We start from the raw sequence: 26,507 nt of genomic DNA, 5'->3' as shown, positions 1-26,507 counted from the left end.
GTATAATTTCAAGATCTTCAGTGTTGCCCAACTTCTGTATGATTTTGTGCGTAAACCTTTGGGGACTTTCTGGCCACCTTCTGCCTGCTCAGGTCACTGTCTAGGACCGCACTGGAGGTGCCCCTGGCTCGGGTCGGAGCCATGTGCATCAACACAGGTCTCGTGGGTCACACCTGCTGTCCGTGCTGGGCTCAGCGTGGCTCAATGTCCATGGACTTGCTGGGCATGGGGGGGGGGGCGCCACCGTCAACCCTGCAGGCCACCCTGCAGCCTGGGTGGCCACAGCAGGACACAAGGTCAAGGCCAGACTGACAACTTGGCGAGACCCTTCTTCACAAACAAATAAGTAAATAAATAAAAAGGACTGGGGTGCAGTTCAGAGGTGGAGAGGCCCTGGGGCTCCTCCCCAGTGCGCAAGCTTGGGGAGGGGCGGGGCTCACTGGAGAGCGCCTGCCTGGCACCTGTGAGGCACTGTGCTCGGTACTCAGCACTACAAATACAGAAATAAAATAAAAAATTAAATAAAAAACACCAAAAACCTAAAAAATTAATAAAGCTACTTGCATTTAGTGTGATCATTGATGGAGTTGAATTAAACTCTACCATCTTCTTTTTTGACTCTTTTTTTGTAGGAGGATGGACCCACAGGTGTTCTACAGTGTGCTACACCCCCAGCCCTCATTTTGAGACAGGGCCTGAGGCTGGCCTTGAACTTACAATCCTCCTGCCTCAGCCTCCCAAACTTCTGGGATTACAGGCATGTGCCACCATGCCCAGCTAAAAGTTCTTTTTATTTTTCTAAATATTATTTTTTAGGTGTAGATGGACACAACACAATGCATTTTATTTTTATGTGGTGTTGAGGATCGAACCCGGGTCCCGCCCGTGCTAGGGGAGTGCTCTACCCCTGAGCCACAATCCCAGCTCCTAAAAGTTCTTAATTACTGTATTTTCCATTCTAGAATTCTGTTTGTATTCCTACCATTAGTCTCCTTTTTTTTTTTTTTTTGGTCCTGGGGATTGAACTCGGAGGCCCTCACCACTGAGCCCCCCCAGGCCTCGCTGTTGCGGAGGCTGCCTTGAACTCGACCCTCCCACTGCGCCTCTTGTCCACCTCTGCCCGCCTTGAAGACACAAGTTTTCTGATGACTCCAGTTTTGGGGCACGGGGGCCTGTGCCAGGCGGTCTGCATCTTGCTGGGTCCTTGGTGGGGTGCCTCTCTGTTCACGTTTGGCTTGGTGTTCCATGGCTTGGGAGCACCCTCCCCCCACCCTTGCCCAGCGTGGCGTGGCCGTCCCTGCTGCCCAGAGTCCACCATGACAACACACCTGGCCAGGCTCGGCTCCGTCCTCAGGCCCCTGCGACCTCTCCTGCTGGATTTCTTGGGGTCTTGCTGTCCATGGGCATGGGAACCCGCCAAAGGCTTGGGAGCAGCTGCCATGTGGGCCCTCAGGGTGGCCTCTGCAGTTCCCTGCCCCAGGCCCTGTCCCTCCACCCCAGGCGCTAGCCCCGAGTCCCCACCCTGGGCTGCAGAGGCTGATCCTGGGGAGATGCCCTCAGCAAACTCGCTGGGCGAACAGCACCGAGTGGGCAGCAGCACACAGCGGCTCAGGGCAGCTGCGTTTGTTTCCTTTATTTAAAAAAATCATCTGGGGACGTGGTGTGAGGTGGGCACACCTTCCATGGCTTTGGGGAGCACGTGGGTTCCAGGAGGAGTCAGGGATGGGCGCAGGGTGTGGGGTGGTTCACACCCTCCAGAGCCTCTGGGCCAGGCAGTGGGTGGTGCCCTCGGGGCTCCTGCTCCACCTGGCCGCCCGGCCTGCAGCTGGGGCACTGTCCTCAGCACACAGGCTGGAGGCCCTGCTCTGGGCTACAGGGGCCAAACGGTTGGAGGGGCTGGCCCTCCCGTGGGGCTCCTCACCTGGGCTGGGACTGCCCTTCGGGATGGCACAGGAGCCCGAGCCCCCACGGAGTCTACTCCCTGGGATTTGGGTCAGTGCCCTGGAGGAGGGGACACCCAGCAGGCAAGGGGTCACCATAGCCTCAGGTGCACGGCAGGCCAGGCCCAGTGTCCCCAGGGAGCAGACAAGCACAGAGGGAACACAAGACCCAAACCAGTGGCTCTCGAGCTCCCGCACAGGGTCTCTCAGCAGAGAATCGGGGTCCAGGGCACCACAGTGTACAGCTGGACACGCTCGGGCCACGCAACCAGGGCCTGAGGTTGGTGAGCTGCTCAGAGGGCCCTGAGCAGCAGGGACAGTGGCGGAAGCCCAGCCAGGACCTGGCTGACCCTTGGCCCTGGCTGACCTGGGCAGCTCAGACAGCCCTGCTCCCCAAACCTGAGGGACCGTCTCTCAGGGCCCCAGCCCTGGCCTAGCCACTTCCCCAGTGCCTCTACACAAGTGGCCACATGGTCACCTTCTGTGATGCTGAGAAGGGGCAGGGAGTGGACGCATGGCCAAGGGAGGTTGGCTGGGGGCACACTGTGGGGTGGCCTAAGTGTGGACAATGACCTCAGGGGCCTGGCTATCTCCACAGGACAGGTGGTGGCAGGAGGTGGCCTAGGTATAGAAGATGACCTCAGGGCTGGCCCTGGCTGTCCTCCATGGAGAGGACATGGCATAGGGTGGCCTAGTGTAGATGACTTCAGAGCCTGGCTGTCCTCTGTGGACAGGGCGTGGCGTGGGGAGGCCTAGGTGTAGAAGATGACCTCGGGAATCTGGCCGTCCTCCACAGATGTGCCATTGTTGTTCCCGGCCGCGTAGCAAAAGGTGAAGCACGTCTTGGCCCCTGTCGTTGGGGACTCATGGGTCACTTTGCGCAGGCCTTTGGTGCCATAATGGGAGTCGGGACCCTGCAGGGAGTGGGAGGCACAATGGGGTCAGGTCTCCCAGGGCCTCCAAGTGCTGAGGGAGGGGACGCCTGGGTGTGCACAGCATTCAGGACCCATCGGGGCACAGGTGGCCTAGCCCCCACCAGAGGGGTCTTCACCAGGAGGCAGACCCCCGAGGCCCAGAGCCGGAGGCGCTGCTGACCCCGCGGGAGGCGCACCTTGAGCGTGGCGCAGGCCGTGTAGTTGACGTTGGGCAGCACCTCCACGGGCTCCTTGAACATGACGCGGAAGGTGCTGGCCGAGCCGTCACAGCTGAAGCCGGTGTCGTTCTGGCCCAGGACCGTGTTGCTGTCGGTGTGGATGATCTGGGGGCGGGAAGGGGCTGCTCAGCGGCAGGTGGGGCCAGGGAGGAGGGCCCGAAGGCCTCCCACCAAGCACCGTGGGAGGGTCTGGGGCGTGGCCGGCGTGGGCGTGGCCGGCGTGGGCGTGGCCGGCGTGGGCGTGGCCGGCGTGGGCGTGGCCGGCGTGGGCGTGGCCGGCGTGGGCGTGGCCGGCGTGGGCGTGGCCTGCGTGGGCGTGGCCTGCGTGGGCGTGGCCGGCGCGGGACACACCTGGATGTTCACTTGGTAGTCCGTGGGTCCGTGGATGGATCCGTAGAGTCCAAAGCCCACCACGAAGATGCGCTTGTTGACTGAGAACCTGCGGAGGCGACCAGCCCGTCAAAACCCAAGGGAGAACCCCAGCCGGACCCCCCTCCCCCCCCCCCCCTCCCCGCACCTGATGCGGTCGCTGGTCCCGCTGTAGCCCCAGCGGCTCTCCACCTGCTGGAAGCGGTTGATGCTGCACTCCTTGCCCCGCAGGCAGCAGCGCGGCCCGTCGATGAACTCCACGCGGGGCTTGGGGTTCACGGTGAAGTGCAGGAAGAGGCTGACCACCTCACGGTCCACCAGGATGCCCGACTGCGCGGGGCCTAGGGCAGAGGGGCTGGTAGGCAGGCTGCGGCAGGACACCTGCCCTCCTCTCACAGTGGCCGTGCCTGCCTGACTTCCATCCTCGGGGCCATCCCCTCGGGGGGCCACCCCCTCAGGCCCTGGAGTTGGGGCAGGGTAGCGCCCACCTGCTCACTGGGGTGAAAGCTCAGGGGCCTGCCCCATGCCCTGGTCCTGGGACCCACCTCCATTCACAGCGGAGGAGGGGAGGGTCCTGGCCACAGAGGGCTCCCCTACAGCGCCTCTGAGGTGGTCACACTCAGGCTCCCAGCTCCAGGGTGGGCCCTGAAGGCCTGCTCCAAAGAACCTACTCTAATAGGTGATGACCAGTTGTCCTGGGCAGGCCCAGGGCCAGGGAAGAGTCCAGAAGGCCGAAACCCAGATGCCCAGATGTGGCAGGAGAGTGGATAGGTCACACTCGGGGCATGAACAGAAGTGAACATGGACAGGCCTCACTCGTACACGGGTGACCGATTAGATGGCCACACACAGGTAGACACTAGCCAGAGGCCACAGGGTGTAGGCAGGGGCAGGCAGGCGCCAGCTGGAACCTCACAGCCCTACCCTTCTGCAGCCCCCTCCTCCAGGAAAGCGCGGGAGGCCAGACCCATCCAGCCTGGCTGGACGCCGCCCGGGCCCCTCTCCCAGCTCGCTTCACCAGAACCCCTGGTCCACAGCCCCCAGAGTGACGGCCCAATGCTGAGGAGCCCCTGACAACAGGACAGAGGAACTAAGGGCAGGGCCTTTAAACCCCGTGAGGACAGACCTCGGCCAAGCCTGCACCTCGGGACACCAGCAGTCCCCCTGCCACCTGGCACTCCCAAGTGAACCAGTGAGCAGTACATTCCCCCAGGAGGAGGGGGTGGGCAAGCAGCAGGGTGCCTGGTGGTGCCCCAGTCTGCATGGGCAAGAGGCCACCTACTCACTCCAGCCCCAGCCCCTGCACTGCCTCCTGCCCCGCAGAGCCACAATGTCCCTGCCACCACAGGGGAACAAGCTGGGGAGAAGGCTCCTACAACCACCAAGTCACCTGGGGGCTTCACCACTGAGCAGGGCGAGGGGTGGGGTCCTCCCTTCTGAAGGTCAGGGATGCTGCTTTGGCATCCGGGCCACCCTGGTCTAGGATCTGGGGAAAGGGCACTGACCTTGGGGTGGGGGCTGGAATGGGGCCTGGAGACCCTGGTGGTGGCAGCTCTCAGGTGTCTGACCCAGCAGACAGGTGACCCACAGGGTCATTTCTGGGATGAGGGGAAGATCAGGGTTCTGGTTTGGATAGGGGGCGGAGACACAAGGTGGGTCCCAGAGGTATGGCTGGCCCCCAGTGGGCGTGGGGTGCAGGGCAGATGAAAGGACAGGGCTGGCCAGGGATTTAGGATGGGAGGCCACGGTACCTGGGCCGAGGCCAGACTCTGCCCTGCTGGTGCCCATACACACAATGTGCGACCCCCAGGGTGGGGACGCTGAGGTCTTGCCCAAAGCAGTGCCCGGTCCAGCCCACCCTGCTCCCTCCAAAACTGATCTGATGAAGCGGCCTCTGCTGAGCACTCGGGTGGGAGCAGGGCGTGTGGACCTGGTGAGGTGGGGTACAGTGCCACCAGCCGCGGGTGGCCTTCCCAGTGTTCACACGAGGCAGAGGCATGGTTGAGGCTGGCCCCCATTTACCCTCCAGCTGGAGACCCAAAGCCCACCACAAGCACCCGGTGGCCAGTCCTGGCACGCAGTGGGGCCCACCACTTCAGACGGCCTTGCCCCAGACACAGAGGCCTGAGCCGGACCAGAGCCCAAGAGCCCCAGATGTCCGAGCCGCCCTCCCAGGACAGCGCTGCCAGGACGCAGCCAGGACCCAGTGGCAGGGAAGGGCAGCCCTGCAGGCCGCGAGGCCAGGCGGGAACGCGAGGCGGGTGGGCCTGACTGCGGAGGCTGGGGCCCAGCTCTGCGCTGCTTGCATTTCCCAGCTTCCCATGACCCGGGACCCCATGGCCAGCAAGGGAAGCCCCTGGGCTCCTGGTCAGAGCTCTCGGGGGATGAAGAGCAGCCCCGCGAGGGCCGGGGGCCGGTGCCGGCACACGGTTACCTGCGGCAAACTCCTCGATGGTCATCAGGGGGAAGCGGATGAGGCCCAGGGCCTTGCCCAGCACCTTCCGCTTGTTCTCGGGTGTCACCTGCAGCTGTTGCCGCTGACACTCGGCCTCAGACCAGCGGACGACGGCGTTGAACAGCCGCACCTCGCGTATGCCCAGCGTGTCGCGCTCCAGGACGGCCACCAGGGTGTCTGTGGCGGGCAGGAGGGGCCGTGAGCTGGGTGCCCACCCGGCAGCTGGGCTGTGCCCATGGCTGGGGCTCGGGGCTGGGGCTGCGGGGAAACCTGGCCCTGCCCGCACTGGGGGAAAGGCCTGTGGGCACGTGCCACCCCCCCACCCCCTCAGGGCAGCCGAGCACTCAGTAAGGGCCACTTCACCCAGTGGTCCCCAACAGGGAGCACCTGGCCCTCTGGAGGAAAAGTCTGCTGACCCATTAAGTAGATGGGGATCATGTTGACCCCAGGACAAGTGTCCAGTCCTCGCCCAGCCAGCCCTCTGCCCAGCTGCACAGAGCCTGTGGCCACCCTAAAATCCCGTCCCTCCCACGTCCCACGGGCAGCCCGCGGTGCTCACCCAGGTCGATGTCCGTGAAGCCCTCGGCCGTGATGGCGTCCGCCGTGTTCTTGTCGATGCTCTCCAGGCACAGGCTGGCCAGCTGCGGCTCGTCGAACAGGCGCGCCTGGCAACGGGCAGGCGTCACCCTGAGCCCGCGGCACCGCTGAGGCCCAGGCCTGGGGCACGGCTGCTCGGGAGGCAGGGAGTTCGCCTCGAGCCAGGAGTGGGGACCAGCCCGGCAGCGCCCTCTCCAAGCACCTGCTGTGGTTCCAGCTCAGGCCTGGGCAGGGCTCCTCCCTCCGCCTCAGGGCGGCCACCACCCCTCACAGGAACAGAGCTTTGGCAGGTGTGTGGCCCAGGCCAAGGGAGACCCCAGCGAGAGGTCTGAGGACCCCAGCCCTCGGGGCCCAGAGCTGGGACCCACAGAGCAGCACCCTTCAGGCACCCAGTGCCCTCCTGGTGTCCGAGCTCCCTGGGCAGAGCCACCCCCCGCCTTGGCCAGCTGCTCCTCCTCACCCGCCTCCCCACCCACCCTGGCTCCCCGCGGTGCTGGGTGCTGGGCGGGTTCCCCCTTGTGGCCGGCCGGCCCCTCCCCTCTGTGCCCCCTCCCCTCTGTGCCCCTCCCCTCACCGCCCACCTGCGTGAGCAGCATGAAGGCATTGTCTGCCCGCAGGTTCTTCTTGAGGAACTCCACGCAGTGGGCCTCCAGCGCGGGCACCGCGTACTTCTTGGCTGTGTACAGCGTGGTCATGACCGTCTCAGGCCCGATCTGCACCTCATCTGAGTACAGGAACCTGAGGAGGTGGACACAGCAGCCATGGCGACGGCTCAGGTGCCCCTCGACCTTCAGACCCAGGTGCCGGCCCTCAGGTAGGCAGGGTCTGGCCACCCTGGCTCACCAGCCAGAAGGCTTCTTCCGGAACCTTCCAGAATGGGCACTGGGCAGCAGTTTGTGACCTGGGGACACAGCCTGAGAGAGCTCCCTGCCGCTTACAGACCAAGGCTGCACAGTGCTCCTCTGGGGCTCCCCTCCCGGGCTGTCACCTCGGCCACTTCTGGTGAGTGACAGAACCCACAGGCCAGCCGGGTCCTGCGTGGCGTTGACATCACTTTGTCCACCACACCGAACGTGGACCAGAGTTGGGGTTGGTCGAAAAAGTGAAAGTGGGCTGGGGTGTGGCTCAGTGGTGAGCGCTTGCCCAGCCCAGGACAGGCCCTGGGTCCCAGCCTCAGTACCACCCAAAAACAAACAAATAAAGTACAGTTATATTCTTCAAAAAAGGCAAAAGTACTTGAACATGGCATGGGAAGTGACCCTCCACACCGGAGGCGGCAGGCCCCTCTCCAGGACAGAGGCAGGACCCTCTCAGACGCGGAGGACACAGCACTACCTACACGTGTCCTTGGAGGACAGCGTGGCCATGCACCCTGCAATGTCCTCAGCCAGCGCAGGAGCAAGGTGGAGGGACCCGAGGACCTGAGGCTCAGACACACAGGTCACAGTGTATGACCTGGTGACAGGAGGATCCAGGACAGGGGAGGGACAGGGGACTGCTCACGGGGGCCGGGTTACTTGATGGGAGACAGAAGGTTCTGGAACGAGATAGAATGCAGCGCTGCACACCTCTGAGCCCACGGCTAACCCTGAACAGTGCAGGGGGACACCAACCCCACAGGGTCGGAACCAGACTGTGACTTTCTCTTTTGGTGCTGGGGACTGAAGCCAGAGTGCTCCATCCCTGAGCCACACCCGAGACCTCCTCACTTTCCATCTGGAGACAGGGCCTTGCCAGGCTGCCCAGGCTGGCCTGGGACTTGCTGTCCCCCCCTCGGCCCCCCAGGGGCTGGGCACACGGAGTCCCCACAAGCGGGCAGCCTCCTTGTTCACAGTCCTCAGCTGCTAATGGCATGGCGCAGGGCCCGGCTGCAGAGAGGGGTGAGGAGCTCCAACTGTGACCTCGGTCTGCGTCTCTGGAGCGCAAATGAGACCCCATGCCCTGTGTCCCGTGGAGCTGCCAGAGAACCCATGATGACCAGGCCAACGGGAGGCAAGGCTCCCCAGGGTCTGGGGCTGCTTCAGCTGAAAAAGCCCAACCCCCCGGGGGACAGGGACGGGCGCCCGGTGGCCAGCACCTGTGGGCACACATGCAGCCCGGCTCACCCCAGCACTGCAAAAATTGAAGGTAAAAAACCTAAAAAAACTTATGGGGGGTTCTCCAGAGCCCAGCCCACCCACCCCGGGGCACGGGCTCTACAGCTGCTCCTACCCGGTCTGCGTCCTGACTCTGCGTCCTGCCCACACCTCCAAGAAGGGCCCGGAAGCTTACTTGAGCAGCGCCAGGAACGCGGCCGGCTCCACGTCGGGCAGCTCGATCTCCGTGGAGGTGGTGGCCATTCCCCCGTTGAACATGGCGTCAAAGACAGCGCTGCCTACAGCTAACACGAACCTGGGCATGAGAGAGAGCGCCCGTGAGCCACTTGTGTCTCCGGCCGGGCCCTGGCCCCTGGCCCTGGTTGTGGCCACTCTGCTGGGGACCTCTGGGGCCCCCACCTGTCCATCCCCTACTCACTCCTGCACCCGTTGAAGGCTCCTTGTCCAGGCTATAGGCTAGACATGGGGACCTGGCCACAGACAGGCAGAGAGGACAAGTGGCTGGTCAGCCTGAGCTGGCAGAACACGGGAGGCTGGAGCCAGGTGCAGCAGGGGAAGGGCCTTCAGGGGGCAGGACAGGCGGGGCCAGGCTGCCAGGTGACCCCCTAGCTCTGTGAAAGCAGAGGAGCCACCCAGCTGGTGTGGCCTGTGTGGGGCTGGAGGAGGCCTCCATGGTGACAGACAGGACGGCTCTGCTGGGTCCTGGGCAGGGTCTCTTGGGAGGCCCCACCAGGGCTCCTGGGAGGTGGAGCTGAGAGCTGGGGCTGGGGGACAGGCACACAGCTTCCCCACGGTCCCTGGGAACAGGAAGCCCCTACGTCAGCTCCCCCCAGGTGGGTCACACTGCGCACAGGCAGGCTCTGAGCACCCAGCACCCACACCCTCCCAGTGGGCGGAGCACCAGCTCCAGGTGGACCCAGGCCCTCCCTGCTCCCGGGCAGCCTGCTCCTCCCTCCCTGCCCCAGGTCTCCACCGGGGGGGCTCCACCAGGCCCCTGCTACCTCATGTACACAGTCATGCTGCAGCGGGTGGCCCTGGCCCACACCTCACTTCCACAAAGAGCCTCTTGGCCTCCCACAGGGGGAGCTGACAACCAGGAAGCCAAAGGCAGAAACCAAGTGGTGCCTGCTGGGCTGGTGTGGCCCCCCAGCCCAGGGCCACCTGACAAGGCAGTGGGGGCAGTGCCCTGCGGGGCCCACAGCAGCACCTGACCCTCCCCAGGGTGGCCGCTCCACCCCACACTCTGTCCAGGCACCCCGGCAACCTTTAGCCTGGACACCTCCGCAGGTCCACAGTGCGTCCCCAGCCCCTCCCGGCCAGGCTCCTCCTCCCAGAAGAGCAGAGTGGCAGAGCCCTCGGGAGGCCCTGGGTTCCATCCTTGGCACCATGTAAAAATAAGTAAGTGAAGGGCTGGGGATGTGGCTCACGCCGTAGTGCGCTCGCCTGGCATGCGCGGGGCGCTGGGTTCGATCCTCAGCACCACACACAAATAAAATAAAGATGTGTCCACCAAAAACTGAAAAATAAATATCAAAAAATTCTCTCTCTCTCTGATAAATAAATAAGTGAAATAAAGGTGTTGTGTCCACCCACACTAAACACACACACACACCACGCCAGGGTGTGGGACAGCCCACAGCACCACCAGCGAGCAGCCCAGGCGTCCGACAACAAGGGAAGGCCCCCAGCGTGGCCACGCACCCCTGGAGCAAGAGTGCAGATGGACCTGAGGACCTGTGCTCAGTGAGAGCCAGACACACAAGGCCACAGCCTGTGACCCAGAGACAGCAGAGTCCAGGATAGCAGCGTCCAGGGATGGACGTGGGTCATGCATGCAGGACTGGGGAGGGGACAGAAGTCAGTGCTCAGTGGGGACCGATTTCAGTCTGGGACATGAGGAAGCCCTGGAGGTGAACAGCGGGTGCCCCGAGTGCGGCTGAGGTGCACAAGGTCACCTTAGCACAGTCACTTATTTTTGGTACTGGGACTGGAGCAGGGGTGCTTCAGCACTCAGTGTGCCCCCACCCCGCACTCCTTTTTATTTTTTGAGACAGGGTCTCACTAAGCTGCCGAGGCTGGCTTCAAACGGGCCCTCTTCCTCCACCACCTCCTGGTCCCTGGAGTTACCCCAGCACCACTCCTGGCCTTGACATCAGTCAGAAGCTAAAAACAACGAAAATGGTGAACCACTCTGAGAAGAAGCCCCGGGCTCCCTTGGAAAGCAAGGCAGAAGACCAAAAGTGGGGCTGGGTGGTGGCTCAGGGGCGGGGCCTCGCCTGGCACGTGGGAGGCCCTGGGAAGGACTAGTGTCCAACTACAACTGAAAAATAAATAAATAAAAATAAAATGAAAGACCACAAGTACTGCACCCAAACCCGAGCCCATCCCCAGCACCGCTCGCACGCTCACTCGGCCAACAGGAGTCCCTAGGACGCCCGACATGACACCAGCAACCAACTGCACCACAGTTCTGAGCGGGAAGTCAGGGGCTCCCTCAAGTGGAACCAGGGTGGGACACCTCGGAATGGGCACGTGCAGCCAGAACAGCACCGGGAAGCCGATCTGCACACTGTCCAGCCCGGGAAGGGGTGGCAGCGTCCACCAAAACCTAAAGAATGAAGAGCAGGCAAACGCAAAGAAGGAAACAGCCAGTCCGCTCAGAGCAGACACAGTGAGGTGGGGACCAAGAGGGGACCCCCAAAACCAAGGGCTGCTCTTCAAAAGAGTCCAACAGGGCCGGGCTGGGGCTCAGGGGTGCGCGCTCGCCTGGCAGGCATGAGGCACTGGGTTCCAGCCTCAGACCACATGAAGACACTAAAGACCATCAACAGCTGAAACAAGATAAAAAAAAAAAAAAACCTCCAATCAACGCTGGACGTTTGGTAGAGGGATCACGACCAAGAGCGAAGACGGAAGCTACACAGCCGCGAATAAAAGGGGGCGTGTCACCATGAGCCTCAGTGCACTTAGGAGGAACAACTCTGGGCTGACCAGGAAGGCCACGGGCATGGGAGGCCACTACTCAAAAGGACACAGAGAAAGTCCAGATGAGCTTGTCACCAGAGCCCAGCGAGACTTCAAATCCTCCCCAAAGAGAAGTGGGTGGCTGGGGACCCAAGGGCCCTGGGAGGCTCAGCACAGCCAAGGCTGAGGGCGCTGGCTGCAGGGCCTGCACTGGACCTGCGAAGCCCCTCCGGGAAGATGCTCTCTCAGGGCTTCTGCGTCCTCCGGTTCTGGGTGGATTTTTTTTCTTTGGTGCTGGGACTGAGCCCAGGGCACTCTGCCACTGAGCTATGTCCAAAGCCCTTTTCGCTTGAGAGAGGGCCTCGCAGGGCCACCTAGGCTGGCCTGGAGCGTCCAGCTGTCTCACCCCAGCCTCCAAGCTGCTGGGAAGGCAGGCGAGGCCTCCGCACTGGGCAGCAGTTTCTCTTAAAATGTGAAACATAAATCCTCCTGGGATGCACCAGCCCTTCCACTGAGGTGCTGACCAAGAGGAAGGGCCAGGTAAGCCCCGAGTAGAACTGGGAAGGCCCGTGACAACCGGTGGCAAACCATGGGCCGTCCCTTTGAATTCAGCAGCAGAATTCGATTTATCGCCACTTTAGCAATAAAAAGAAACAGAACTGAAGCAAGGAGGTCCCAAGGCACGACGGGAGCTCAAAGCCGACCACAGCGCACAGCCGACCACTCACATTGCTAGCCCTCGGCGACGGCCTGGCTGGGGGAACAAGAAACCTGAGGGTGGCCTGAGGGCTCCAAAACCAGCCCACCGGGACGGTCACCCGTGTCCACTTTCTACAGAGCCGACTACCCAACAAAGACTCCAAACACCAGAAGCAAAGGCCCTTGACGACACCAGGCTCCAGACTCAGTGACAAGTGGGAGCCTCCTACGTGCTAAGGGCACTAGTCAGAAGCCAGCACCCACCACGACGCTCAGCTGTGAAGAGAGGCCACCAGCCTGGGAGGCGGCCCACCCGTCACCCCAGCTGCTCCGGAGGCAGACGCAAGTTCAAGTCCAGCCTGGGAAACTAGAGGCCCCACCTCAAAATGAAAAGGGCCGGGGCTGGGCCACAGCTCAGAGGGCAGAGGGCTCGCCCCACATGCACACGGCTCGGGCTTCCTCCCCAGCTCCCCCCCAAAAGAAGTCTTGACAAAGATAAAATAGGAGGCATCTGCTCTGCCCAGCACCCCGTGATGGCCACCGAGGAACAGGCAGGACGGGAGCCCACCTTTCCGCCCTGCAGTGCATACGAACTGCTGCCCTGAGCCCCAGCAGGTCAGCATCGACTGAGCACCTACTGTGTGCGGGCCTCAGGAGCAGGGCTGCACTGACCACGCACAACTGACGCCACACAGGGCCTGGCCTCTCCGTCAGAGCCTCGTGCTACCATCACGGTGCTGGGGCCACACTGTGGCTGGGCCCTGGGAGGAGGGTGGCCTGGCACCACCTCTGAAGCCAGCCAGGCCCACCAGCTGCAGCTTTCCCCGCTGAAGCCCCCGCTGCGCTCCCACACACCAGCTCCCCTGGCTCCTCTCTCTGCCCAGGACCCGTCCAGGGTCCCACGGTCATCGTGCCTCCTCCCGCAGACTTTGGCTTGGTGACAGTCCCCAGGCCTGGCCCAGTGTCCTGCAGGGCATCCTCAGCACTTGCGTTTTCTTGCGACTACACTGGGCCTGCTGGGTTCTTCCAGCTGCCTTAGAAATGACCACACAGGGGCTGGGCTGGGCTCAGCGGTGGACGCTCACCTCGCACGTGCGAGACCCTGGGTTCCATCCTCAGCACCACAGACAAAAATAAACAAGTGACATAAAGGTGTTGTGTCCAACTACGGCTAAAAAAATAAATAAATATTAAAAAAGAAAGAAATGACCACACACGTGGCTTAAAACCACAGGAGTCTACCCCTCAGTCCTGCAGGCCACAGCCTGGGGCTGAGGTGTGGGCAGGGCTGCCCTCTCCACGGGCCCCGTGGTCACAGGGCTGCCTCCTGTGTCTTCCGGCTCATAAGGACACTTTTCACTGGATTTGGGGCCCACCTGGGGAACCCAGGGTGATTTCACCACCTGGAGAGACCCTTTCCCAAGCCAGGTCCCATTCACAGGTCCCAGGAATGAGGATGCAGGCACCCGGGCCTCCATCCAACCCAGGGGCTATGGTTCCAGGAGGAACAGAGAGGAGGCACCTCATCATACCTATCAGGACACCGTGTGGTGGTCCCGTCCAGGTGGCACAGGTGGGCCCCAGGGTTCCAGCCCTCAGTTACCACCCTCCCTTCCCACTCTCCTCTTTTCGAGGTACTAGAGACTGAACCCCGGGCACTACCACTGAGCTGCACCCCAGCCCTTTTATTTTTTGAGACAGGTCTCACTAAGCTGCCCAGACTGGCCTGGAACCTGCCATCCTCTGCCCCGGCCTCCAGAGCCACTGAGTTGGCAGTGGGTCCCCACACCCGCCCGGAGGCAGGGAACTCGGGATCTGGGAGCAAACCCCCAGACTCCAGCATCCCTGAGGGAAGACAGGGCTCCTGCTCCCCAGAGCAGCAACTGCTGGGCTTCCATCAGCACGGACTGGCCTTCAGCCGGGTCTGTGCCCACACGGGGAACGAGGCTAGGAGCCCCACCAGGGCCCCACTACGGCCCTCACCAGGTTCAAGCCGACCCTGCTCCCTCCCAAGCAGCGTCCCCAGAGGTCACGAGACCCCTGCGCAGCCTCCCACATTCCCTCACCCTGCCCTGCCGCGGGGATGCAGAGGAGGGGAACCCGCCATGTCCATCTCTGCCCCTCCTCCGCAGCCACTCCACATTTCAGTGGACGGGGCTCACCAGACCCCGGGAGCTGTCCCCTGCCCTGACTTGCCCAGTTCCTCTGGCCTCTAAGCCTGCACATTCCTGCACCTGGAGCCCTGTGCGCCCCTCCCAGGTTCACCACCCTGGCAGCCACAGACTCCTCCCAATTCTCTCTGGAGGTCCTTACACCCACCTCTATAGCCCTCACTTTGCCACAAACCTATGAACCCCCAAATCCAATCAGGTACAGGTGCCCAGATAGGTCAGCATGAGATAGGGGCACAAGCACCCTCAAACAGAAACCCTGGGACTGAGGCCAAGGCAGGAGGATCACAGGTTGGAGGCCAGCCTCAACAACTTAGCGAGACCCTGTCTCAAAATAAAAAATAAAAAGGGCTGGGGACGTAGCTGAGTAGTTAAGCATCCCCTAGGTTCAATCCCCAGAGCCAAAAAGATAAAAATATAAAAAGAAAAAGAAACCCTGAGTGTGAGTCTCCAATTCCTTGTGCAAATGGGCAGGAGCCCTGCCCTACCCTGCAAGGGCGCATGGTCAGGAAGGAGAAGGTGGCATCCTTAGAGACAAATGCTCAGAATCCGACCCACTGTCAGGGCCAGATGGCTATGAGGAGGCTGCCGGACAAGCAACGAAGGCGTCACAGGCCACAAACTGACCAGCCTCTCGCTCCAAGCTTGTGGGGAAGGAGAGAGGCCCAGTCCCTGCTGCAGTCAGAGCGGAAGCCTGCGATACAGACAGGGAAGGTCCTGGGGACCCTCCATGAACAAGGCCTCTGGGAAAAACCCAGAGGGGACCAGATGCACAGCAATACCCAGGAAGAGGTAGCAAGAGGGGTCTCTAGGGCACAGGACCAGAACAAGCCACAGGCCAGAGAGGTGTGGAGGGCTCACTGCAAGGCTGGGACAACATTCCAGGCCAAGCACCTAGGCCCCCCAGCCGAACCCCCCCACCCTGCAAAATGAGGAGGGCCCAGGAGCCCACAGTGGGGGGCACCTAGGGGCTGCACCCCAGACCAATACCTCCTTTTCCAGAAAGGAGACCTGCAGATACAGAGAGTCCAGGACAGGTAGAGGGTGTCCAAGAGCTTGGGCCTGGAGGTGGACCTCAGCTGAATGGGGAGGGAGGGGATGGCAGTTGTGGGGTCCTGAGGTAGAGGAGATGGGTGCAGGGAGATTTCAGGACAACCAGGGCCAAAGTTGGAGGGGATTGCAGGCACAGAGGCGGGCTAGAGATGGCGGGGATATTTGGGAGTATCAAAGGTAGCAGGCCCCAGGCTCAGAAGGTTCCCAAGGCAGGTCCCAATGCAGGAGCTGGGCAGGAGGATGCGGGGGCTCCTGGCGCAGGGCAACACGAGGATCTGAGGACTGAGGAGTGCAGGGGTTCCGGGGCAGGCTGTGGCACAGGGCCTGGGCAAGGAATGGGGTCTTGGGTGCAGGGGTCCAGGTTCAGGTCCTAGACAACGGCTGGGGACGTCGGGAGGATAGTGGGTCCAGAGCCTCAACCTAGTGGTGCAGGGATTCCTGGACCGGCTCTGGAGCAAAGCCTGGATGAAAGGTGCAGGGGTCCCGGCCGGCGGTGGAGACCCGGGGATGCAGGGGTCCTGGGGGTGCAGGGTTCCCGGACGGCGGTGGGGGCCCGGGGGTGCAGGGGTCCCGGAGCTCCGGCGCTGGGCCCGGCGCCCTCGGTGTGCAGGCCCGGCCGCGGCGCCCACCTGTGCGCAGGGATGCGCTGCGAGCTGAGCCCCTTGCCCACCAGGAAGTGCACGTCGCACAGCACCTCGTTGTTGAAGAGGAAGGCGAAGCGCTCCTGCACGGTGGGCTTGGTGGCCTGCCAGTTGTACACCGGCTCGCGCAGCAGCGCGGCCCCCGCGCCCGGGCCCGCCGCCTCCTCGCGCTCCGCGCCCGCGGCCTGCGCGTCCGCCCCGGGGCCCGGCAGCGGCGGCGGGGGCGGCCCGGGCGCGGCGGCGGCGGCAGCAGCATTGCCGGGGGCCGGGGCCGCCGCGTTGGCGCTGGGCCCGGGGCCGCCCCCCGCGCCCGGGCCGACCCCCGGCGGGCACGACGCGCGCCCGCCGCTGCCACCCGCCGCCATCTTGTCGCTGCGGCGCGGGGGAGGGGCGGGAGGGCGGGGAGCAGGGGAGGGGAGGGGATAGAGGCGGGGCGGTGGGAGGGGCGGGGCTGAGGAGATGGGAGGGAGGGGCGGGAGGGGGAGGGGGAGGGGAGGAGAAGGCGCGAGAGAAAGACGCGCGGCGCGGGAGGGCGGGGAGGGGCGGGGCCGAGGAGGTGAGAGGGCGGGGCGGTGGGAGGGCGGGGCTGAGGAGATGGGAGGGAGGGGCGGGAGGGAGAGAGGGAGGGAGGGGCGGGAGGGAGAGAGGGAGGGGCGGGAGGGGGAGGGGAGGGGCGGGAGGGGGAGGGGAGGGGCGGGAGGGGGAGGGGAGGGGCGGGAGGGGGAGGGGGAGGCCGAGAGAAAGACGCGGGGAGCAGGGGCGGGGCGTGGGCGGAAGCCAGGGTGCGAGGGACGGCTTAGGACTCTGGCTGGGAACCCAGAGGCTGTCTCCAGGTCTCACCCCAGACTCTGGATCCTGTCCCCAGAACCTAGATGGCCCCCGGACCAAGGATCAGAGCCAGGACCTAAGAGCTCAGACCCGGGACTCCACACCTTGCATCCCAGACTGGGCCCACAGGCCCCAGATCCTGGACCCTGGACCTTGGACATCAAGTCACAGACTTTCCAGATTTTCAGGGACATCAGACTGGAATCCTTGGGCCCAAATTCCAGACGTGGGATCCTAAACCCTGGGCCACCGTCCAAGATTCTGAACCCAGGACGTTCATATCTCAGACTCCAAATTCCAAATCCCACTTTGGAGACCCAGAGGCCAGTCCCTGAACCCGGCACCCTGACCCCAGACCCAAGTGGCCTGCCTGTGGTGTGGAAAGGACTCTGCTGCTCCAGGGGAAACTGAGGCCCAGGGAAGCCGACAGGGATGGGGGTGCTCTGTGCATGCTACAGATGGCTACACAGTGTCCCCCTCCAGCCACATCTAGGGCCCAGGGTAGATGAAGGTGGGACCCGTGAGCACTAACCACATCCACAGTTCAAGGTGCAGGCTTGGAGGGCACAGAAGGGGCTCCCAGAGCAAGCTGCTGGACCCCCAGGACTTTGCCCCACCCAGGAGGCACGTGAGTCAGCTGGAGCCCCACAGTGCCCTGGGCAGCCTGAGGTGCCATGGGCAGAGGAGAAGGTCAGTGCTGTCCCATCCCCATAGGGGCTGGGGTGACCACCTCCTGTCCCTACCTGTGAGTGCCCCCTGACCACTTGGCACCTCATGAGTAGTGGGAGACCCCACCCTCAGGGTCTTGTCCTGCACACTCACATGGACAAGGGAACTGACCATGACACACAGGGAGCCGCCAGCCCACATTCCACCCTGAGGTCCACCATGCTCCTGTGCAGGCCTCATCCAGTCCTTCGCCTCCAAGCAGATCAGGACTGGGCTTCCCAGGGTGACCTCACTCCCAGCTCGGCTGCCCCGCCTTGAGCTTCAGAGTAGCTTTTCTAGAGGTGCTGCAGTTTGCAGTGCTAGGGAGGCACCTGGTCTGTAGTTTTTGAGTAGGGGGCGTGTTTTCATTCTGTACTGACCCCACAAATTCCACAGAGCTCCCCATCCCCCTCCTTCTCGGCCTGCTGGTGAAGGACCTGAAGCCCCACAGCTTGCACTTTCTCAGCTTATCATTCTGTTTAGAATCCATTCTCCAAGTGTCCAGCAGGAGGTTTCTTGGAGCATCTGTTTGCAGTCCTCTAGGGGCCACTCTTGGGTTGTTCTTTGTTGCTGAGGGACTCACTAAATCACGAAGGCTGGCCTTGAACTTGCAATCCTCCTGCCTCAGCCTCCCGAGTTGCTGGGGTTACAGAAGTGCACCATTGTGCCCAGCTATCAGGGATCTCTTGGATAGAAACCATCCCCCTGTGCTGGGGACAACCTCCATCTGCTTCCATAGAGGAAGCCCTGATCTGGCTCTGTCTTCCAGAACATTTTCCCATCATCCTCTGCAGCTGGGTTTTACGGAGTCCGGCCCACCACCTCACAACCTCTGGCTTAGGAACAGAAATTTGCTTGAGGCCTGACCATAAACCTTTACCACCACAAACAAAGGCCTGGAGACAAAATGTTTTTAATTTGTTTCATTTTTAAATTAACTTATTTTTCTGTTGCAGGGACAGGATGTAGTGTAGGGCTTCCTGTCTGCTAGGCAAGCACTCCACCACTAAGGCGCGCCCCCAGCCCAAAGCCTATTTTATTTTTTCACTCTGAACCTATGAACAATAAAGGAGTAGTTGTGGAAACCCCGAAGGTCAGAAACACTGGTGGAGACACATGGATCACAGAGCCGGCAGCCCTGGTCATTTCCAAGTCCCTTTTGTACGCTCTGTGAGAACCCTAGCTGTTTTCCCAGGGGCCACGCCTGGGGCCCCAGCTGCTGGGGAAGCTGAGGCGGGAGGCCCCAGGCCAGCCTGGGAAACTTGGCGACCCTCTGACTCAAAATCTAAAAGTGAAAAGGGCGGGTGTGTGTGTGTGTGTGTGTCGGTCAGTGGGAGAGCCCTTGGGGTCAAATCCCCAGGACCAGAAAGGAAGGAACCCACCGAGGGGTGGGAGGGAGGAGAGGGAAACCCTGGCTCCCAGACCCTCCGGCCCTGTGCTGCCCCGGCCATCTCAGGCCCACTGCCTGCAGTTGTGAACACAGCTTCATGGACCCTGCTGTGCCCATTCCTGTCCTCTGTGCCTCTTCTCCCCATGACCTGCGGAGGGGAGCTCGGGTAAGGCCAAACAGGTGCTCTGTGTGGCTTATTTTTTCTTTAGCTTTTTTTTTTTGGTATTGGGGTGCAAACCAGGCGGTGTTCTACCTTTGAGCCAAATCCCCAGTTCTTTTTGATTTTTTTGTTTTTATTCTGTTTTGAGATAGGCTGTCACTAAGGTGCCCAGGCTGGCCTCAAACATGCTGTTCCTGTCTCAGCCTCCACCCCAGGTTGCTGCCACCATGCCCAGCCTCTGACTTTCTATAAAAAATGTCTGCCCCCCCCCCTGCTCTGTTAATCTCTCCTTAAATTCTTAGCCTCTGACCCCAAATATAATTTTGTTTTTTTATTATTTGTTGAGTCATGTAAGTTTATTTATTTGTTGATTTATTTTCTTTATTTTTTAATCTCAACACAGGGTCTGGCTAAGTTGCCCAGCTAACCTGAAATTGTGACCCTCTGGCCTGAGCTTCCTGAGTCTCTGGGGTTGCCCACGTGGGCCACGGAGCCGGGCCGGGTCTTTCTGAAGTGTTCAGTTATAACTTGTGTCATTTCTTCCTTCTTTTATCTTTCAACGTAAGGTGTAAGTCTGGGTCAGACTACCAATATCCAGAGTCAGAAATACCCCCTGGCTGGAGAGAAAGGGCTAAGATGCAGCAGCCCCCGGTGAGGGTGAGCAGCCCACGGGCTCACTGGCCAGTCCCGGGCAGGGTCAGGAGGATGAGGGCAGTCCTGGGGTGGCCTGGGGTTGGGGGCTCCTTGCCTTCCATGCCTGCAGGCTGCTCTAGCTCTCGGCCTTTGTTCTGAGAGCTGATAAATGTCCTGTGTCAAGCAGACCGGCTAGCTTTTCCATCACTTGTGGCCACATGCACGCGACTGCTGCGGCTGACCCTGGTGGCCACCTCCCAGTGCCTTCCGTTAGTGATCTTTGTCCCAACAGTGCCAGCGAAGGCCAGTGCTGTGTGGCTGACATTTATACAAGCAGCCGCCTGACAGTGTTTCTCTGGCCTAATGGCACAGGATGCACCAGAGAAAGATGAGGCTCTGCTGGGGCTGGGAGCCAGGAGCTGACTGGGAAGGGACGGGGAGTGTGTATGAGTTTCATGTGGCTGCTGTAACACACAAAGACAGGGGCGTAAAGCAACACACAGCTGCCCTTGCATAGTGTGGAGGCCAGAGGTCCAACATGGGCCTCCCTGGGCTAAATCTTGGTTCCTCCTGATGCCACAGGGCGGCCTCCTCCAGCTCCCGGGGCCCTGCAGCCCTTGGGTCCAGCCCCCTCCCCCAGCCCCAGGGCCAGCAGCACAATGCCTTTCAGGCTCTTAGACTCTGACCCTCCTGCCTCCTCTCATGAGGACCCTGTGGTGACACAAGGCCCCAATGACCCAGAATGACTCCTCCATCTGAAAATTCCTAAATCAATCTGTTCTGCAAAGTCCCTTCTGCTGTGTAGGCCCTGAGCTCGGAGTTGGACACCTCGGGGGTGTTACTCTGTCCACCACAGGGAGACCGCGAGTTCTGTGTCCTGAGGGACCTTTCTGGGACACAGTTGTGTCTGCTTGGAAACTCAGCCGTGTTCACTGAAGATCTGTGCAAATCCTTGTCTGAAATTTTACTTTCAAAGAAAAAAATTCATCCCTCAGCTGTGTGACAGCTGGCTTCAAAAAAGCCCTTCTCAGTGGGATGGCGGTCCTCCTTCCTGTTGTCTGCTGGGAGGGTTTTGTGTTGTTAAAAGATTTTTTGCAGTAACTTTAACCTCATTTCTGGGCTCCCTGAATGTTCCTTTCTTCCAGCCTTCTTGTCCATCTTTTAAAAGAATCGCTTGTCTTTCTGATTTATGTGTAGAGTGATTATTTAAGAAACAAACAAACAGAAAGGCTGATGCAGCGGCCACGCCTGTCATCCCAGCAGCTCAGGAGGCTGAGGCAGGGGGATCTCGAGTTCAAAGCCAGCCTCAGCGACTTAGCAAGGCCCTAAGCAACTCAGTGAGACCCTGTCTTAAAATAGAAAACAAAAAGGGCTGGGGAGGTGGCTCAGTGGTTAAGCACCCCGGGCTCAATCAGTCCCCCATACCAAAAAAGAAAAGAAAAGAAAGAGGAAAGACGCTGGGCACAGAGTCCATGCCTGTGGTCCCAGCAGCCCAGGAGGCTGAGGCAGCAGGAGGATCTCAAGTTGGAGGCCAGCCTTGTAAACTTGGCGAGGCTCTCAAAATAAAGGGCTGGGGGCCTGGGGTTGAGGCTCAGTGGTGGAGCCCTTGCTAGCACGGGTGAGGCACTGGGTCCGATCCTCAGCACCACATAGAAATAGTAAAATGAAATAAAGGTATGTGTCCAACTACACTAAAAAGCATTTTTCAGGGCTGGGGATACGGCTCAGTTGGTGGAGCGCTTGCCTTGCATGCAAAAGGCCCTGGGTTCCATCCCTGCACAGAAAGGAAGGGAGGGAGGGAGGGAGGGAGGGAGGAAGCAAGCGGGCAGGCCTGGGGTGGCCTGAGTTGGGACTCCACAGAACCTGCTGAGGGGAAAGTCACTGCCTTTTCCCAACTACTGCCCAGAGGGTCCTGTTCAGTGTTGCTGAAGTGAGTCCTGCAAGCTGCGAGCTATGAGAGATCCCAGTGGCAGAGCGCGGATTCCTTGACTTTTCAGACGCAGGGGCCCTGGGAGCCGTGGAGTGGGAGGCACGACCCTGCTGCGGCTGGACACAGTGCGCAGGGCGGTCAGCGAGGCTGCTGTGGAGGGATCAACACATGAGGCTGGTTCACCACGTTCACAAAGGACAAAACAAGATGGGCACAGGGCACACTCCTGTGGTCGCAGCTGCCAGGGAGCTGAGGCCCGAGGATCCCGGAGCCCAGGAGTTTCAGGGCCAGCCTCAGCGAGCTCTGGCCAGGGGAACCCTGCGGGGCTACCAGCAAGGCAGCACCGGCTCCTGGGGCCCTCGCCGCGCTGGGGTGGAGCCCGGGGCCCAGGCACGCTGGGCAAGCACCCACCTCTGAGCCGCACGCCAGCCCTGTTTACTTTTTATTGAGACAGGGCCTGGTTAAGTTGCCGGGGTTGGCCTTCAACTTGAGATCCTCCTGCCTCAGCCTCTCTCTCGTCGCTGGGGTGATGGGCATGGGCACCGCACCTGGCCTGCAGCAGATTTTCTTTTACTTTTCTCCCTCGGTGCTGGGAATGGAACCCACGCTGCACCACTGGCGTCATTGATTTTTAAAGGGTCATTTTGAGCGTCTCACCGGATCCTGGGACAACCCGGCCAGGCCGGTGGGCAGTGGCCTCTAGAGGGCGCACGTGCAAAGCCGCTCCCGGGAATATGGATGCGGAGAGGCCACAGCACGGAAAGGCACTCCCCCAGGGTGGGGCGTCATTTTTCTCCCTTCGGTCCTTCCCTGGCCTCCAGCTCAAGGACACTGGGACTGTCACATAGGAATAGCATTCACAACCAAAATGCCTGGCATTGAGGAGATAAAAAAATCAGAGGGTCAGCAAAAACTCAGCGGAGGCCACAAGAGATGTGGGGACGGGGACGTGCCCAAAGGATGGCACTTCAGCCTGAGGGTTATTCGCCCCACAGAGGACTAACACCACCCCCCCCCCCCCGAAGCAGCGCGGGGTTCCTCTGTCGTGGCCTCCGGTGCAGAGCAGAAGCTCTCCAGCCTCACCTTTCCTGGGGGCTCCCTTCCAGCCCTGATATTCAAGGCGCGACTCCGGAGGCTGAGGCAGGAGAGTCGCAAAATGGAGGCCAGCCTGGGCAATTTAAAATAAAAAGGAAAAAGGGCTGGGGTGCAGCTTAGTGGTAGAACCTGGGTTCAGTCCCCAGTTTAAGAGAAAAAACAACAGCAGCATCTGGGGACTTGAGTGTAGCTCAGCTCAGTGCCGACTCATTGCCGAGCGTGGCTTCCTTCCCAGCACCCCAAAACAAAACGGGGAGAAACAGTCCAGCCAAAACATGGCCTCGACCCTCTCGGCCTTTGAATCTAGTTTCCCAGGTAGGAGACATTGAGAGGCGGCCCAATTAGCTACCCCAGTGCCCGCTGAAGGTGGGAGGTCTCTGAGGGAGGCCTGGTCATGGGAGAAGGGCACACGGACCCAACCCTGGGCACAGGGTCGTCTGCACCTGGCTGGCTCTCCCCAGAGCACCCAGTCCCAGAGGAAGGCGGAAGCCACAGTGTGTGCTAGGGCCTGGCTTCAGAGGTCACACGGCTACTCTCAAACGTCCCTTAGGTTACCCTTCCTGGCCCTGTGTATTGTGGGTGATGACACCCTGATAGCAAGTGTCAGTCGGGCATCCCAGAACAGAGACTGGTGCCACCCCAGGGACCCCCGAGTTGGGACCCCACAACAGGACTTTTCTTTTTTTTTTTTTTTAATATTTATTTTTTAGTTCTCGGCAGACACAACATCTTTGTATGTGGTGCTGAGGATAGAACCCGGGCCGCACGCATGCCAGGCCAGCACGCTACCGCTTGAGCCACATCCCCAGCCCAACAGGACTTTTCTTTAAATTAATTTTTTCACGATGGAGATTGAACCCAGGGGCAGTACCGCTGGGCTACAGCCCACCCCCAGCCCTTTCTATTTTTTATTTTGAGACAAGATCTCACTAAAGAGCCAAGGCTGGCCTTGAACTTGGGATGCTCCTGCCCCAGCCTCCTGCGTCTCTGGCCACTGTGCCCAGCATGGAGGGTTTTTAAGGCTGACTCTCCCCACGTCTGTTCCTGCTCTGCAGGACACCCACTCGGAGCACCTGCTGGGGCTGTTGCCACATCCTGGGAAAATTCCTTCTCTAGGTCAGAAAACAGTCCTGGGCCACCGTTGGCCAGCTGTCCAGCTGCCGCCCAGCTTGGTTGCTGTGGCCCCAGGGGGTTTCCCCCTTCAGGTTCCCATTGCCCCCAAGGCTGGCACCTACTTCACCTGGACTTGGGCACTCCTGGTGTCCCCGTGGGGGTAGTGTGTCACTGAGGCGTACAAACACCTCATGTGGCTTCCTGGCCCCAGCAGGGCCACCTGGAGGTGTGACCTTGGCCCTTCCAGCCTCCTCTGAGGGGTGGAGCTGCAGGTGCCCTGCAGGGGACTTTGGTGGCTTCTCCTGCTTCCCTTCCTCTTGTGAGTCCACCTGCCCTAAACAGGGTCTCCACACAGTGGACACGGGGCTGGGCCCTTCTCTGCGGTGGGTGTCCTGGGCCCCACAGAACGCTGGGTCCCCACCCTCTGTAGGCGGGACACCATAGTCCCCAGTCCTTGAACCACAGCGGTCCCTCAGCCCATCAGGGAGCTCTTACTGCCTGTGGGGTGCTCCGGGGGCTTTCCGGGCCCTGGATTTACCCCCTTCAGTACTGGGCTTGAACCCAGATGCCCTTTGCCACGGAGCTGGGCCTGGCCCCTGCTGCCTGGTCCTTTGCCCTCGGTGAGGATCTTGCACACACATTCGCTCACAGACACTGAGCGAGCCAGGAGGCCGCTCAGCTCTCCCCGGGCCAACCCCAGAGCCCCGGGGCTCCCTGGCCGGCTGCCCTGACTCTTGCCAGGCCTGGGCCTGAAGTGCACAGATGTGCATCTGTGCATGTGTGTGCAGGGGGCACGGCAGTGCCACATGCCAAGTCCCTGCCCTCCCAGGTGGCACCACGTCCTGCCCGCCCTGCCTGGCCATGCCGCTGACCGCTCCCTGCCCCCTGCCGTCTGCCAGGAACAGCTTGTCCAGCGAAGGAACTTGCTCTAGATTTTATTTTTGTGGTTTCTCCTCAGCCAGCCCAGCCCGCCCTCTTCCATGACTGGTTTTCCTGAGCAGTGGCAGGAAAATCCTGGAACTGGAAGAAGTGGAGCCTCTTCCAGGATGGGTGACCAGGGCCGCCCCAGTGTCCCTGGCCAGTCTCCACCTCCAGGTGCCGGTATGCAGCCAGCACTTGCCTACTTGTCTCAGCCAGGTCAAGGGTGCAGGCCTGCTGCATCTCTTCCTGCCCAAATCCCGTCGTGCTGCCTGACTGCTCTGGAAGACTGGGACATGCCAGAGTCAAGGCCAGGATCAGGGAAACTGGATGCTGCGTTCACAGAAACTCTGATCCTCACAAATTTTCTGCAAACCTAAAACTTTCTTTTTTTGACACTGGGGATTGACCCAGCAGCACTCGACCACTGAGCAACACCCCAGCCCTTTTTTAAAATTTTATTTAGAGACAGAATCTCACTGAGGTGCTTAGGGCTAAGCACTAAGTCACTAAGTTGTTGAGGCTGGCTTTGAACTTTGAGCTGCAGGGATTAAAGGCATGCGTCACCGTGTCCAGCCCTGTATTTTTTCTTTCAATTTTATTTAAAAAATAAAGCCTAGCTGGGCACAGTGGTGCACACCTGTCATCCCAGCAGCTCTGGAGGCTGAAGCAGGAGGATCGCAGATTTGAGACCAACCTCAGCAACTTAGCAAGGCCCTAAGCAACTTAGTGACATCTCAAAAAATAAAAAGGGGTGGGGATGTGACTCAGTGGTACAGTGACCCTGGGTCAGTCCTCAGTACTAATAGATGATAGATAAGAAAGAACCAGAACACAGAAAGGCCACACATGTCATCTCCTGGACAGGAGATGTGGAGAACGAGCAAGACCAGAGACAGGGCGTGGATCGTGGTGTGGGAATGGGGTGTGCTGTAGGGATGTTGAGAATGTCTGGAATTAGAGGTGCTGTTTGTACAGCCCCGAAAATGTACTAAAAGATACTGGGGTACACACTTTGTTATTTCATTATTATTAATTTTTGTAGTGCTGGGGAATGAACCCAGGGGCCTTTACCACTGAGATATACCCCGCGGTCCTGCTGGAGACAAAGTTTTGCTAAATTAATTGCTGAGGCTGGCCTCAAACTTGTGATCTTCCTGCCTCAGCCTCCCAAATTGCTGGGATCACAGGCATGCGTGACCACGCCAGGCTTGAAGGGCACACTTTATTTTTAATTTTTTTCGTTACTTGGGATTGAACCCAGGACACTTTACCATTGAGTTACAGCCCAAGTCCTTTTTAATTTTTATTTTGAGACAGGGTCTCAATAAATTGCTTAGGGCCTCCCTAAGTTGCAGAGGCTGACCTTGAACTCGCACCCTCCTGTTGCAGCCTCCTGAGCCACTGGGAAGTGTGCACTTTCTATGAGTAAGTGTTATGTGTGAATTTTATCTCAATAAGGCCTAGCTGGGCGCGTGGTGCCGGGTTCATCCCAGCGGCTCAGGAGGCTGAGGCAAGAGAACGTCTGGGAAATTCAGCGAGAACCCGAGAGCCGGGTCTCAAGATACGATATAAAGGTTGGGGCGCAGCTCAG

At 60.5% G+C, this 26,507-nt stretch overlaps 1 protein-coding gene across 1 annotated transcript; it reads right to left on the bottom strand.

Annotated features, from left to right (window-relative positions):
* Window positions 1-1,618: 1,618 nt before the first annotated feature.
* Btbd2 (BTB domain containing 2) lies at window positions 1,619-16,503 on the bottom strand. The gene is made up of 9 exons (XM_046444263.2): window positions 16,127-16,503; window positions 8,786-8,905; window positions 7,096-7,252; window positions 6,477-6,582; window positions 5,897-6,094; window positions 3,611-3,803; window positions 3,445-3,532; window positions 3,052-3,198; window positions 1,619-2,854 (listed from the first exon to the last, which is right to left on the bottom strand). The coding sequence occupies exons 1-9, from the start codon at window positions 16,501-16,503 to the stop codon at window positions 2,693-2,695; spliced, it is 1,548 nt and encodes a 515-aa protein (XP_046300219.1). The 3' UTR covers window positions 1,619-2,692.
* Window positions 16,504-26,507: the final 10,004 nt, after the last annotated feature.

The sequence above is a fragment of the Marmota monax genome, unplaced genomic scaffold, assembly GCF_021218885.2.
Source record: "Marmota monax isolate L192 unplaced genomic scaffold, Marmota_monax_Labrador192_F-V1.1 WCK01_AAM20220418_F8-fsc00102, whole genome shotgun sequence".
In the NCBI taxonomy this organism is placed as follows: domain Eukaryota; kingdom Metazoa; phylum Chordata; class Mammalia; order Rodentia; family Sciuridae; genus Marmota; species Marmota monax.
Note: the sequence above shows the minus strand (reverse complement) of the source record. Positions and strands in the feature narration are given on the sequence as shown.